The 15,529-nt window shown below is 36.0% G+C and overlaps 1 protein-coding gene across 1 annotated transcript; it reads left to right on the forward strand.

Moving 5' to 3' along the window:
• The first annotated feature begins 68 nt into the window (after positions 1-68).
• LOC128180720 (poly [ADP-ribose] polymerase tankyrase-1-like) lies at positions 69-15,126 on the forward strand. The gene is made up of 26 exons (XM_052848858.1): positions 69-291; positions 2,479-2,703; positions 4,321-4,416; positions 5,516-5,628; positions 6,472-6,566; positions 6,688-6,754; positions 6,860-7,162; positions 7,277-7,368; positions 7,467-7,545; positions 7,796-7,967; positions 8,403-8,482; positions 8,732-8,883; positions 9,011-9,077; positions 9,190-9,288; positions 9,401-9,494; positions 9,618-9,743; positions 9,994-10,103; positions 10,199-10,321; positions 10,679-10,744; positions 10,866-11,307; positions 11,419-11,510; positions 12,631-12,699; positions 12,818-13,001; positions 13,183-13,291; positions 13,689-13,845; positions 14,057-15,126. Exons 1-26 carry the CDS (start codon positions 96-98, stop codon positions 14,141-14,143), a joined length of 3,495 nt encoding a protein of 1,164 aa, XP_052704818.1. The 5' UTR covers positions 69-95; the 3' UTR covers positions 14,144-15,126.
• Positions 15,127-15,529: the final 403 nt, after the last annotated feature.

A 15,529-nucleotide genomic window follows, 5' to 3' on the forward strand; every position in this document is an offset into this window, starting at 1 on the left:
TAAGTACCCCCGAGTTTGCGAATCTGGATCCTTCCGACGCTTGTCTTCAAATTTTCAAATCTCGTTTTTGGCCGATATTTCGCGTGAGGAGATGAATGAAAATGGCGACTAGACGATCGTTGCTTCAAAACGAATCGTCGTCTCCTTCTCATGCCAATGATCCAGGCAGGGATCTGTTTGAAGCTTGTAGAAACGGAGATCTAAACAAAGTAAAGAAACTGGTGAATCACCATAATGTCAATGCGAAAGATACAGCGGGAAGAAAGTCATCTCCTCTTCATTTTGCAGCTGGTATGGATGACGTCAAATTAATTAAGCTTTGTTTTGATTTTGTGTTTGTTTATGTTTTAGTATTCATTAAAGTTCATATATTGCATGAAGAATGATTTTAGATGTCATTCAGATCCATTTTTCCTATTGTATTTGAATAAATTTCGATCAATGATCAGATGTTTAAGAATTTTTCAACATGTTCAAAATTGACATGAAGAAAGAGATTTGGTTCGTCATGAGTTTGTGTTCTTTTGGTGTCCTTGATTATATTGCGTCAGATCAATATTTGTGTCTCCATTACAGTTATTCTCTCTAAGAAAATAACATATCTTCTTAATTAAAGTTCTAGTGGTTGTCATGCCAACTTTTACATTCTTTTTTTTTAGACATAATGTCAGTTTTGTCTTTTTATATCTTCACTCAGTAAGAATGCTAGTTATTGCTTTCTTGATAATTTTAATGAAATTCAACATGCTTGGATATTTGTACTTTACCAAATTAAATTCTTGAAGCTTTTGACCTGAAAATTAATTGGTACATCACACACTATAGCAATATCTAGGCTTCAACCTGCTTCAGTGTAAAATTGAAGTAGGTTTGACCAACGGAAATTGTGATTTTCACTGGAAATTTATCTGACATGCATGTATCGAAGGTGGCCTATTTCGCCCCATTTAGCTGAAATAATATCTTAGTCCCAGCTTGTGCATGACTTTGGCTTAGCAAAAAATAACTCTGAGAGGTTTTTTGACCAAACCTAAATTACATATGGAAACCCAGATGTTCTAATGGACATATTATCATTCCTAGAAATGAAAGTATCAATTTTCTTATTTTTAACTCTTAAAATTCATCTTATTTCTTGATTTTTTTCTGCATCAAATGAAAAGCTTATGTCACCAGTAAGAATCAATTAGTGTGTGTTGAATATCCTCAGTGTTTTGACCATCTGTCAAGCCATTTGGGGGGGAGGGGATGGACAAAGAATGAAAATGACCTTTATTTTAGTAACTCAAGAGGAAAGAGAGATTTAGTAATATCTTCACTTTTGTTTGTTGCCTGACGTCTGTAAGCTTTTTTAAAAGAACACACTTGGTAGACTCCTGTTTAGCATAACATTTCTCATGGCCTGAGGGTGTGTCATGTGTGATGACCCTGACCTAAGGTGACTTTACAAGGCCAAGGTCACATCATCTAGATGATGACTTTAAAATGAAACAAGGAAAAATTTATTTATGATGATTTTTGTATTAATTTGCTTCAAAATGGTAATGGCAGTACATTTCAAATTCATACCCCATTAAATAAGATTAAATATATATACTGAGCAAGATTTCTAGATTTATTGTAGTATTTGGTATTGATCTGCAATATCTGCATATTATTTTGTGGTTGAATGGCTTTTGTACTTTATTTAACAATATTGATAGGTGCTGCATGCCTGCATACATGTTATTTGGATTTCAGTGTCACAATTTGCAAGTCCAGGTATATACCCATGAATAAGTAATAACATGTAACAGCTGTCAATAACAGCAGTTCCAATGATCCAGACATGGATATCTCAGCAGTAGTTAGCCAATTACTTTACTGGCTTTGTGTGTCATATAATGTTCACTGTGATTTTATTTGTGTTCAGAAAGCTTTGAAGATTAAGAATTCAATTTTTGTACCTGTTTAGGTTTAAAGCTGTACCGGTAATTCTTCTCTGTTTTTCCCAAATTTATATAAGAAACTACTCTTTTTTCTAACCTTCCATCCATCCTTAAATTGTTCTTTGAAAACATTTTGAACACTGTGATTAGATCTAATCAATGTTCTGATTTTAATGGTTAAGAAGAAAATTTCCCCTGTCTGATTTTCAAACTTTATTTGGAAGCATAAAGACTGGACAAGAAGATTAAGTTATGTTATATAATTTATGTCGGAGAGGATTTATATAGGCAATGCCTGCTATCCGTTTATGTGATATATTGCATAATAAAATGTTGTTTAAATTAAATTAAAAGTTTTGTAATATTAAATGATTTAAATGGAATTTATTAAAATGCAAATGTTCTAATAATTTGGGGGAAATATTTACAAATTTCAATTTGACTTTTGGTGTATTATAGATTATTCTTCACCATTGTAAATTTTGCATGTCATTGTTAAAAGCTGTGCCTTTTTAAGGTTTTAATGTTTACAACTTTTACTTGACTCCAGGTTTTGGGAGGAAGGATGTGGTAGAGCATTTATTGGAGTGTGGGGCAAGTGTCCATGCCAAGGATGACGGGGGACTGATCCCCCTACACAATGCCTGCTCCTTCGGGCACGCCGAGGTGGTGCAGCTTCTACTGAGGAGTGGGGCGGACGCCAATGCCCGAGACAACTGGAATTACACCCCCCTACACGAGGCTGCTATCAAAGGGAAGATTGATGTCTGTATTGGTGAGTTTCTTTTTGAATGTCAGTCACTTGATGTATTTTGATGAAGATTTTTGGGAAATATGACCAAGAATTTGTTTTTAACAAAAATTATTTGATTTTGTGGAATTGATAAGCAGATTATCTGAATTGCATTCTTAAAGTTTTGCCAGAAAAGCTATGAAAACCAGAAAACCTGGTTTTGTAAGCATTTGAAATACGACTTAAATATGAAATGACAAGATAACAACCCTACAAGTATTGTAAAGGCTGTTCTATTGCTGGAAAAACAAGCAAGTTTGATTGATGATCATGCTGAATTAAAGAAGAGTTCAATAGATTTTTTTCAAACACAGTGTTTGCAAAGTCAAAAAACAAGATATTTTCACCCTTATTAGAATAGGGTAGAGTTATGTCCTTTATTCAAAAGACCTTTGTACAAGTATCATGCCTAATTTAGAAATTAACAGATTCATCACAAATACAATGCATACCGGTACACATCCGTATTTAAAACAAATGCAGCTTTATTTAGAAAATCTCCAATGAAAATAGCTATTTATGTCAGAACCAGCTATTGTCTTAGTGATTGTATTGGATACAAAAGGAAGTAAGAGTTTGCAGTATGGAGGTCTGGTTAGTGATTCTAACAAGGAAACAGAATCAGGGCCAGTAATTGTTGAGTACACATACTTATCTCCTCCTAATGAAGCACACATGCTGTTTCCTGTAAGTGATCTGATTTTGGTGATTTACCAATTGATGATGCTGTGATTTTGTGGCCTAATTAAAAGCATTTCCAGCACCCATGACCTAGAATGATTCATTTATGAGAAGTTGCTGCAAGTCTACAACTTGTTTATCACTGTTTTATTGGTGTTTTCTTATATATGACACAGCATTTACCTGGGGTATAGGTGGAGGTGTGAATTTGTGTGTCCAGATAAGTGGTTACCTGTATGGCCAATCAAGTGTGACCATGTATTCAGGGCTAGCTTTCACTGTGGTCCCTCAGGCGTCCAGTGTCACATGGCAGCTGAGTTGTTTTTTCCTGGCTAATTGTGAAGTACAACTTCTTTTACACAAAATCATGTAATGTAAACAATAGAAGGTTTATGGGGTCTTGAGTAGTTTTACAATCCTCCAGAGAAGTCACATGACTGTCCCCTAGAGACTACTGGTCTTGCTGAATTACACACTGTACACATCTGCTGCCCATACACAGATGATCAGTGATAGTAGACTTCATTAGTAGAAGAAAATTGCAGAGGAAAGGAGAATTTTATAGAGATTTTTACTTGTTTTAAGAAAAGCTTTCAAAAAGGAAGTAGGTTTTAGCTGTGACTGGTTTTACATGTGAATTAATCCTGGATTAGACAGTGTGTTTATGGAGTGGTAGATTAAGGAGTATAGAATCCCTTTAAGTGTCTGTCTTGGAGATTACCACAGATTTTAGTGTAACTGGCCACTTCAACCGACTGTCTGTTTGTTGTATTATGTGATCGAATGTGAAAAGAGGAACAATGCCCAGAAACAAACTCCAGGATCGCCCAGATACTCAGGGCAGTATCCTGGATATCAGTCTATCCGAGATCTCCTGTATCCACCCTGTTAATGCTAACTGTACTGTTGCCTCCACAGTTCTGCTGCAGCACTGTGCTGATCCCAATATCCGGAACACCGACGGAAAGACGGCCCTGGACCTGGCTGATCCCTCCGCCAAGGCTGTACTTACCGGTGAGTGGGACCAGAATCAAACTGGATTCAATCAAACTAATATAAATAATCATAATGTAAAAGCTAGACAGGGTTTATTGATTTAAACAATGGCTAATTTATGTATGAAAAAGCAATTGCATAATGCACATTCTTGCAGGGTTTCGGAGTAGGATTTGATTCATATTTAGATATGAATAAAAGAATCTGACATCTGTCAACCAGAATATAATAATGCCATATTGAGTCAATAAAAAGTAAGCTGTTTTCATAAGAAAAAAAACATGTACAAGCTGTTTGCTTTCAGATTTTTTTTTTTAAATATGTAATGCAAAGAAAAGGGGAAAAATACATAATTGAAAATAACTATTAACTGTGGGTCACAATATTGCATTATAGAAATAGATCATGACAGATTACCATGCAGGGTCAAAATGATCAATTTGACTGCGACATATTTTCACTTTTTATGGGCAATTTTCAAATCCACATGTCAATTTCCAGATTCAGGGAACATTTTTTACAGTGCCACCAAATGAGCTTTTATTGTTGTACCCCAGGAAGTGTTAGCCCATTCTTCTCCCTGGCACCTTGCTCCTGTTAGGCAGACAGGGAGATAAATGGTCCTAGATTATGTGGTGATTGTCTTTTAATTGACCAATAACAATGTCAATTCTAATCCCTCATTGACCAGTGTCCAACAGGGCCCTGGGGCCTCACCTGGCAGGAGGTGGTAGGAATTGGGATGTTATTGTCACACCTGGGGTGTGGGGATGGCCCCCAGCCCCAGAGCCTGACACCCAGAGAACAGGGTTTATAGTCCCTGCTCATCAGTAGGACTATTAGATTTATGATTTAGTCTCCACAGTATGAGAGCTAGTACACAAAAAGATTAACCAATTCATATCTATAGATATACACTTCCCAGCCAAAGAATTCTACCTCATATCATAAAACCACATCATGCTCTGAAGATAAAAAACATAAAACATGAAAATGAGAGGTCTGGATAGAGAGAATTGCATTTTTTTAAATTAAAAAAATCAACATCTTTGAATATCTTTGGATTAACTATTAATGAAAACCAAATCATTTATTCTTGTACCCAAAATATTTACAGGAGAATACAAGAAAGATGAGTTGCTGGAAGCAGCCCGCAGTGGAAATGAGGATAAGTTGATGTCCCTCCTGACCCCTCTCAATGTCAACTGTCATGCCAGTGATGGGAGAAAGGTAGGTGCCCACTCATTAAAAATCTCAGCATATGTCTCTCTTGGTTTCCATTTGATAACTATATCCGGGTAAATTGAAAGTTAATTTGATGGCTTGTATTGAGTTCAGTCTGTGACAGACTTGGGTCAACAAAATTAGCTGACAACAGTAGCATGCTCCAGCTGTCAGTGTATGTATCAGTATAGATACACAGGGCCCCATTCTGTTGAGTAATCTGTGTTGACTTAGGCATGTTAGTCGGAGTTGTAACTTTCATGTTTTCCTTTCACCTGGGTGACACAGTACATGTTATGTTGGACAGGGTTTGACCGATATCCAATCTATTAACCTTCAGACATCTGTCTACAAATTCACTCAAAACTGACAACTGTCACTGGATCAGAAATAAAGAAAATTAATTATTTAGACTGCATAGAAAGCAGGCATGATGTATAGCACACATCAGAAATGATTAGTGTTGTCATGGGGTGAAAATTACTAGGTTGTTTTTTGTGCTTGTCAATCATTATTAAGGTCTTGATTTATGTTGATTTGAATATAGTTGATGCTATTTTTATGGGAGAAATGTTTTTATAAAATGAAAAAAAACCCAGCTTTTAAAATAAATTGGTTTTAAAAATTGTTGTTATGCTTGGAAGTATTTAAAGATTATTTAGTACAATATACAAATACTTTAAAATGACTGTTTTATAAGTTCATGATAAATATCAACATGATGTGGGGGAAGGGAGAGTAATGGCATCGTATGAAAATGTTCATGTAGTACTTAACAGTTTAATCGTTAATAACAGTAACTAAGATGAATATGGATTTACATTAGCAATATTGATGTTATTTTTTCAGTCCACACCACTACACCTAGCTGCTGGTTATAACAGAACTCGAATTGTACAACTGCTGTTACAGCATGGAGCTGATGTTCATGCTAAAGACAAAGGGTATAGCTACTTGTACTTATTTAATGAAGAAAATAAAATCACTGCTTGAAAGTTCAGTAACATATTTAAATTGTTCTTCTTGCATGTAACTTATTTTCTGGACTTTATTTTTTCTTTTCAGGGGACTTGTTCCACTTCATAATGCTTGTTCATATGGACATTTTGAAGTTACTGAAATGTTACTTAAGGTACAATATGGTCTTTATATATATATATTCTATTTAAAAAAGCTCAAATAAAGAACTGTAAATATTGATATCTTCTCATCATAATTATCTTTTTAAAAAATTTAGGCTGGAGCCAGCGTGAATGCAATGGACCTATGGCAGTTCACTCCCTTGCATGAGGCTGCCTCCAAATCCCGAGTAGAAGTTTGTTCGCTTCTTCTAGCGCACGGGGCTGACCCAACACTGGTTAACTGCCATTCAAAGAGTGCTATTGACGTTGCTCCCACCCGAGAGCTCCAGGAACGACTCCAACAGGAGTTCAAAGGTCATTCACTGCTAGAAGGATGCCGACAGGCGGATGTAGCCCGAGTGAAGAAATACCTGGAAGTAGTCAACTTTAAGCACCCATACTCCGGGGACACAGCTCTGGTAGGTGACATTATAGCATTCTTCAATAGAGAGCTACATATTAAGTGATGGTATTTTTTAGGCACACAAACTGATAAAGTTCAAAATAATGATTAAATAACTTCTGTTTTATAGCACTGTGCAGCAGCTTCACCTTTTCCAAAGAGAAAGCAAGTTGTTGAAGCTCTGATCAGGAAAGGGGCAAACCTCAACGACAAAAACAAAGAGTAGGTGTCTTATGGAATACTGTAACATTGTAATTGAATTACATTTTGCGAAATGATTTTTGTGATTTTTTGAAAATTTGTACCTTACTGTTTTACAGATACGTAACTGCTCTCCACATAGCTGCTGACAAAGCTCACTATGATGTGATGGACGTTTTACTGAAACACGGTGCCAAGGTAGGGACTTATTTTACCAGTCAATTTAAAAGATGCATTGTAAAAGTTACTTACATTTCTATCATTTCTTTATAAATTAGTGAAGTTAAATTGATTTTTTGCACTTCAAAGTATGCTTAATATGCTTGCATTTCATGTGTGATTTTTTTATTTATTTTGTAAATGTTTAGAGTGAAATTGTGTCTCAGAAAAATGTTTGAAATATCCATCTTCTCCATACATTTCATATGGCTTGATTTTACCCCCACAGGTGAATGCACTAGATGGTTTAGGACAGACTGCCTTACACAGAGTAGCCCAGCAAGGAAACATGCAGGCATGTCGACTTCTCATGTCCTACGGAGTGGACTCCTCTATTGTCTCATTACAAGGATACACTGCTGCCCAGCTAGCCACAGAAAACATCCAGAAAATGCTCAAAGGTAATATACAGAGCTCACTTACTAGAAATGTATAAAACATAAATATGGGTAAAAAAAATACATTAAAATAAATTGAAATACTTTAGAAGCAGATATATTTGTTGGGTTAGATTTTCTTTGTTTTTAAGCCAAATAAAACTTTGTTGAGATATAATTTTGGGATAATGTAATCTATAAAATGGATACCAACTCTGTAATTATAAATACCTGGGTTAAAATATGTCATGGATTTAATTTTGCCAATTAATACTGCCTACGAAAATAATGAAATTAAATCCTCAACGAAATTTTTTTGCCTCTTCAGTACATGGAGAGGAAACATAATTCTTTATATTCTTATGTACTTAACACTGTAAGCGGTAGTTGTTTTGCAGTGTTATTTTTGTTAACATTGATGTTTAGGATGATAGTAACTGTTTGTATTGTTGTTTACAGAGGACCCACCGGTAGGAGGAACAGACGTCGATATTCAGCTGTTGGAAGCAGCCAAAGCTGGAGACATGGAAGTAGTCAAGGTCTGTTCAGTGCAACCATCATGTCTTTTGCTAAGAATTTTTTTTACACCCAATAGAAAATCTATTACCTCTGAACTAAGAATTTTTGTGCTCCATAGAGTTTACAAATGAGTCACATCTGAATAATTTTTGTGTTGTAGACTAGTATTTAATGTTCATTAGAATTTCTGTAACCTTATATCGAAGAATTTGTGCACTTTGTAGAAATTAGATACACATCTGATTAATGTACTCAATTGTTACTTGTAGAAACTGATATCCCAGAACCCCCACTCGGTGAACTGTCGAGATCTGGATGGCCGCCACTCCACCCCTCTCCACTTTGCCGCGGGATACAACCGAGTGGTGGTGGTGGAGTATTTACTACAGCACGGGGCCGACGTCCACGCCAAGGACAAGGGGTGAGTCACCGATCGCACACCTAACTGTGTGTACTGTCTACTTGTCTGTAGATTTACTTTGAGTTGTGTGTTGCTTTATAGGTTGTTTAGACAGAGAAGTTATTCTATATAACATTATTCTTTTCAGTGGTTTGGTCCCACTTCACAATGCCTGCAGTTATGGTCATTTTGAAGTCACAGAACTCTTAATAAAGGTATTCATTTTTTCAATAATGTTTGAAGAATATAAAATGTATGGTACAAATGCCATGTATGTGGTTATTCAAGTGTGAGAATACTAGCATTGTCATCTTATGTGTTTTTCAGCATGGTGCTTGTGTAAATGTGGCAGATCTCTGGAAGTTTACCCCATTACATGAAGCTGCTGCCAAAGGGAAATTTGAAATCTGTAAATTATTGTTAAAAGTAAGTGCTTTGTTTGTAAAAAAGGTTTTATCTTTGAGCTACTGTTTGGCATGTCTTGATCTGATGCACGTTCACAGATGTAGATATATAACCACTGTCCGATGTATTTTAGCATGGTGCTGACCCAAACAAAAAGAACCGGGACGGTAACACACCTTTGGATCTAGTCAAAGAGGGCGATCAGGATGTGGCAGACCTTCTCAGAGGTAAAAACATCTACAATTTACACATCAAGATAATAAAAGTAAACATTAACCATACAATTAGATCTAGATACAGATAGATCAAGAAATGAATTTATACCATGGTGTTGTTTGATTTTATTTTAGGGGATGCTGCTTTACTAGAGGCTGCCAAAAAGGGAAATCTAGCCCGAGTTCAAAAATTAGCATCACAAGAGAACATAAACTGTAGGGATACACAAGGCAGAAATTCCACACCACTGCACTTAGCAGGTATTAATTCTGTTTCTGATAATGTCATACTTGATTTGGAAGGTTAATATGATTGGAAGATGACTTGTTAAGTTCAAAGTTTTATCAAACTCAAAGTGACATTGTTCTTAAGGACAGGATTCATTGTAGAGTACATGCATTGTGAAAAGTCACAGAAACTATATTACATATGTTTACCCATTGCTTGTGTAGACCCAAGGCCCACTGATATAAGCACTTCCTAATGTATGTTTGTAAATGTTTCTTCCAGCTGGATATAACAATGTAGAAGTAGCAGAGTTCTTGTTAGAAAATGGTGCTGATGTCAACGCCCAGGACAAGGGGGGTCTGATTCCACTCCACAATGCCTCGTCTTATGGGGTAAGAACATTTCAAGTTTGATACATTTATGAACACGTAGAACAATTTTTTTATGGGAGTTAATCTTTTTTGGATATGCTTTCTGTGTTTTTCAGCATGTGGATATTGCAGCCCTGTTGATCAAGTTTAACACATGTGTGAATGCGGTGGACAGATGGGGATTTACACCTCTACATGAAGCTGCCCAGAAGGGCAGAACACAGTTGTGCTCTTTACTGGTAAGATACAGATTTATTTCATGTAGATTCAGCAGGGTTGTCTCTAAGACCGGGGGGTGGGAATTCCCCTGCCTAAAATGGCGTAATTACCCGGCTATTATTGCATTTCTACCACAGTCTACCTGTAAGCTAGACCCTCAGACCCCACTTCTACTTTTTAATTTCTTCCTTCAGACCCACCTTCTACTTTTTTATTTCTTCCTTCTACTTCAATTTTTAGAGACAGCCCTGGATTATTCAGGAAGAAATCTGCTGGTTTTTCTACTTTTGAATACTCTATGTATGCTATGTAGTTAATTCTTTAAAAGACACACTTACACATACACTGTACTACAGAATTTTACATTTTAATTCTAGCTGGCTCATGGAGCTGACCCTACCATGAAAAACCAAGAAGGTCACACACCTTTGGATTTGGCCACTGTAAGTTGATATGCCTGTTTATCAATGTAATATCTGTTTTAAACTTGCAGATACACTGTAATTTTAAATTAAGCATTCAAAAATTTTGATGTGTTACATGGAATTATTTCCTGTATTGTAGGCTGATGATGTACATGCTTTACTACAAGACGCAATGCCCCCTGCTGTTCAACCTCCCTCTCTCACAAAATCCAGTATTAACTTGGGTAACACAAGTGATGCCAGCTCTAACAACAGTTTAACATTCAATGCCTCGGACCTTGGGGTCGCGGCCGGAACCTCTGGCACCTCAGCCGCTGGGGCCTCAATGTCGATCGGCGCGGAAGGGTGTAACATGGAGCGCACCATGGCAGAGGGTGAACGGGGAATAGACAGTATGAGTGTGTCTGCATTCCTGAACAGTGTGGGATTAGAACAGCTTGTGTGTGTGTTTGAAAAGGAACAAATTAGTATGGACATTCTTGTTGAAATGGGACACGACGAGTTGAAGGAAGTGGGAATTAACGCGTATGGACACCGACACAAAATTATGAAGGGACTAGAAAAGTTAGCAGCCAGCAAAGGTAAGACTGAACAGAGTAAAGTTATGGACATGCTCAAACAATAATTGAATGTTCTGTGAAAAAGTATTTCACTGGTAGAGTTTTTATTAATTTGGGTGTGTTTTGTTTCAGCGTCAGCTTCATTGCCTGCAGTGCCAACACAAGGAACAGTGCTAGTTGATCTGACTACAGATGACCCGGAGTACATCTCTGTCGATGAACAGGTAACCACATATGTCTATTGTCTGTTTCCTTGGTCCATAGTTAATAAGACTTGGTAAAGTTTTGGTAATTCAAGGTTTTTTCTCTTCATATCAGGGTTGGCAAAAAAGCGGGAAATACTCATATTTCCCAGGACGGTGGGAAATACTGGTAATTCCCGGGAATTACTGGTATTTCCCGGGAAATACTGGGAAATAAAGTACAACTACATATTATAGTACTTCATACTTAGACATTAGTCTTAATCAAATCTGTAGGGATGTAGACAATAGTACACCTTGTCAGCTTTTTGACATTTTATTAATGTTCTTTGATTTTAACAAGTTTTGACTGCCCAGTAATGCATTGGTTATCTTCTTATGAATACTCCAAACATGGTTCATTCATTGACAACATTGTTATTTTGTTTTTAAGACTAGTCAGGTATAGGTGAATCTATACAGTTATCATAAACATGATATCAAAAGTTCCATTTTCTGGTTATTTGGTGAATGTGAAAATGGTGCAGGAAAATTGTGAAAATTAAAGTGTGACTGTGTCACTACCTCAGTATGCAACACACCCAAGAGGAAGCCAATCAGCCCCACTCATAGTATATATCTCCCCTAAACATGAGCACAAAACTGTCAAGTGTCAATTATTATAACAACATGTGTGATTATTTAATTGTTACTTGTAACACCTACAGTAATTATAACAGTTTATTTTGTGCTTTGAATTATAAATCTGTAAAACAGAAAACTTGAGGTTCAAAAAGCTGGACTAAAATTTGTACTTTAGCAGCTATAGAAGTCTTTGGGAATAGGTGATTGGTGAATTTAAGATTCATAAACTGGCAGTGAAATGGGAAAGTAGGATAAATTGGTTTTTGATGCTTATTGTTAATATCTTTTATCATAAACATACGTTTTGCATTGAAAAAATTAAAGATTATAAATTTGTATTTCCCAGTATTTCCCAGTATTTCCCACATTAGTGAAAAACAGTAGTATTGACCGGGACGGGAAATACCGGTATTTACCACCGGTAATTCCCAGCACTGGTATTTCCCGGCCAACCCTGCTTCATATGCCAGGATATATTATTTCTTTTCTGAAATTGAATTGGAAATCATCTTTTCAGATGCAGAGCACTCTTCGAGAGCACAAGGACAACGTAGGAGGATTATTTAATAGATATAATATATCTAAGGTCAGTTGACAAAAAAAGATTATCCAATTAAATTTTTGCTTTTCAAAATTCACTGATATAAAACAGGAGAGCATGTTTGATATTATTTTGAGAATTTTGCCCGATTCATATTTCACAGATCCAAAAAATCAGCAACAAACGATTATGGGGTAAATACTGTCACCGACGAAAAGAGGTGGCAGAAGAGAATCACGGCCACGACAATGAGCGACTACTGTTTCATGGCTCTCCCTTTATCAATGCCATTGTACACAAAGGCTTCGATGAGAGACATGCCTACATTGGTGGAATGTTTGGAGCAGGTTAGATTTGAATAGATTCATGTATTTATTAAGAAATATTACTTCGTAATAAATAATCAATATACTAAACATAGATTTGAAGTTATTTGCATTAAAATGGAAAAAAAAATCTTTTTTTTTTCCCTGTAGATTCAATTAATTTATTTCTAGTTCATCTGTTAAGGTGATTTCTTTCCTACAGGTATTTATTTTGCTGAGAATTCGTCCAAGAGCAACCAGTATGTGTATGGCATAGGGGGAGGGACAGGATGCCCTGCCCATAAAGACAGATCCTGTTATATTTGTCACAGGTAAATTGTAATTTTGTTTAAAAAGAAATAAATACAATATTGAGCCTTTTTTTTGTGAAATGTAAAATTATAATGTGATGTTTTCTTCTTATTAGATCCCGACCAGGTCAAAAGGATGTTAAATTTCTAAGGCATCAAATTTCAAAATATATTTTTGTTGGGGGTTATTTTGTTTTGATAATTATTAAAAAGGGGATTTTAAGGTGGAAATAATGAGTTATTCCCCTTTAAAAAATGACCATAAAGTTACCCAATGCAGATGCGTTTCACCTGAAGCGGCAGTGCCAGAGAAACTGAATATAATATTAATTTTAGCGCAATCAGTATAGTTTACTGCTCCAGTCATTGAGATGGGATTTTGTTTAGGATCTGATGTTTTATGTTTTTGACTTTGCAGACAGCTGATCCTATGTCGGGTGACACTTGGCAAGTCCTTCCTACAGTTTAGTGCAATAAAGATGGCCCACGCTCCACCAGGCCATCACTCCATCATTGGGCGCCCCAGCAGTGGTGGCCTCATGTTCCCAGAGTATGTTGTGTATAGAGGAGAACAGGTAAATACCATTGTTAATTTCTCTAACCGCATCTCTGCAATTGCTTTATTGTAGTCAACAAGCAAGTTAGTATTAACAACATGTTTTGTTTATTTTTCTGCATTTTCTAACTGAACATAGAATATAAATTTGAATTGATTATCCACACAATTTAGATTAAATATGTTATATATTATTTTAATATAACTAATATGTTACTTTTTGTATTCAGGCATATCCCGAGTACCTGATCACCTTCCAGATCTGTAAACCAGAGTCCCCCGATAATTCTGCAGCTCCAACCCCCAAGAAATCCTAACCAACAAAACAGTTGACCACTCAACCAAGAGATACCAACCTGCCCAGAAAATTGGCACTAACCATGTGATTTCCTTGTCTCGCTCCCCGTTCTGATGTCAATACTGATAGAGACAGTAGAAAATGGCAAAGAAGGGAGCGGCAATGTCCCTGTGGAAGTTTTGGATCATTTTAACAGTTGAATTTGGACAATAATTCTGTGTTGACGATGACCCAAACTGAGCTCGGCACATGGAAACTTCTTGTTAATAGATATGAAAAACATCTTGTTACACGATCTGACAAATTTAGTCATGATAAATCATTACGTGCATACATCCGAGTCTAAACCAGATATTTATTTTTTTTCAAAGTTGATGTCAATTCTTGCCTGGTTGTGAAAATAAATTTATCCAAATTTGATAGGTGTGCTAAATAATCAAAGAAATTATTCATTCTTTGGGGTATTTTTTCCTTTGAAAAAGTATTTTGAGTGCCATACATTAGTGTTGTTACAGAACTATGCAAGATGCATAAGTTTTAGGTACCTGTTTTGGTTCATTAATGGCAGAATAATTAGTTGAAAACTTATTTAATTTGGACCTTGAATATGATTTTTAAGGTGTTTTGATTTCAAAATTTTAATCATAAGATCATGCTTTCGCATTATTGATTTAGAGGATTTTATGTTTTATTAAAAAAAATAAAAATATTTTTAGATTGATCTTATCCAGTACAAAACTTCTGACAATATATTTTTAAGTTCGTGTTTTACAGTAGATATTTTATGTGACAACCAAATGAGAATCTCATTCTATGTACTTTGTATGGAATGGAAACTGACTGTAATGTAACGGATACTGACCGGGAAGCTGTTATTTAATACCTGTACATTTGTAGATATACTTTGTGAATATTGCTGTGTGTAGTCTGTCAGAATTCTGTGTCCTCTCATGTCTGTATTCGCAAAACCACGTGTCTAAATAAAGCCATGAAGAAAGATAAGCCGTTGTTTAATTTCTGTTTACCTAGTACAACTGATAATGATACAGCCACTGAACCTTTTACCGTTGAATGCTATCCTTGAGTTCTATAAAATACTGTATGCAAGTAAGTTTTGGCCCCCTGTTTTATTTTCACCACTTTTGTCCTCGTCAGCGGGCAAATTTGAGACTTGGCTATTTGCAATGCCTCATATGATCTCTTTTTAAACAAAAAACTGTCTCTGGGCGAATTCCAGAGAGGGTGAAACTGTTTGCAAGTTTAGAAGGGCGAAGATTACACGGGGCAAAAATAACCCCTATAAAGTACTAGTATTGATAAGAAGTAAATACTGGCATATAGATTGACTGACACCCCTTTTCGTAACAGTTTGAAGACAAAGATCTTTTGCATTAACGACCTCTTA

This window comes from Crassostrea angulata, chromosome 4 (genome assembly GCF_025612915.1).
Source record: "Crassostrea angulata isolate pt1a10 chromosome 4, ASM2561291v2, whole genome shotgun sequence".
NCBI classification, from domain to species: Eukaryota; Metazoa; Mollusca; class Bivalvia; order Ostreida; family Ostreidae; genus Magallana; species Magallana angulata.

What these genes read in the sequence shown, in the direction of transcription:
- LOC128180720 (XM_052848858.1), top strand. Translation starts at nt 96, where the DNA reads ATGAAAATGGCGACTAGACGATCGTTGCTTCAAAACGAATCGTCGTCT. An exon ending in AAAGTTAGCAGCCAGCAAAG is followed by an intron (nt 11,308 to 11,418) that starts GTAAGACTGAAC and finishes GTTTTGTTTCAG; the next exon opens with CGTCAGCTTCATTGCCTGCA. An exon ending in ATAGATATAATATATCTAAG is followed by an intron (nt 12,700 to 12,817) that starts GTCAGTTGACAA and finishes CATATTTCACAG; the next exon opens with ATCCAAAAAATCAGCAACAA.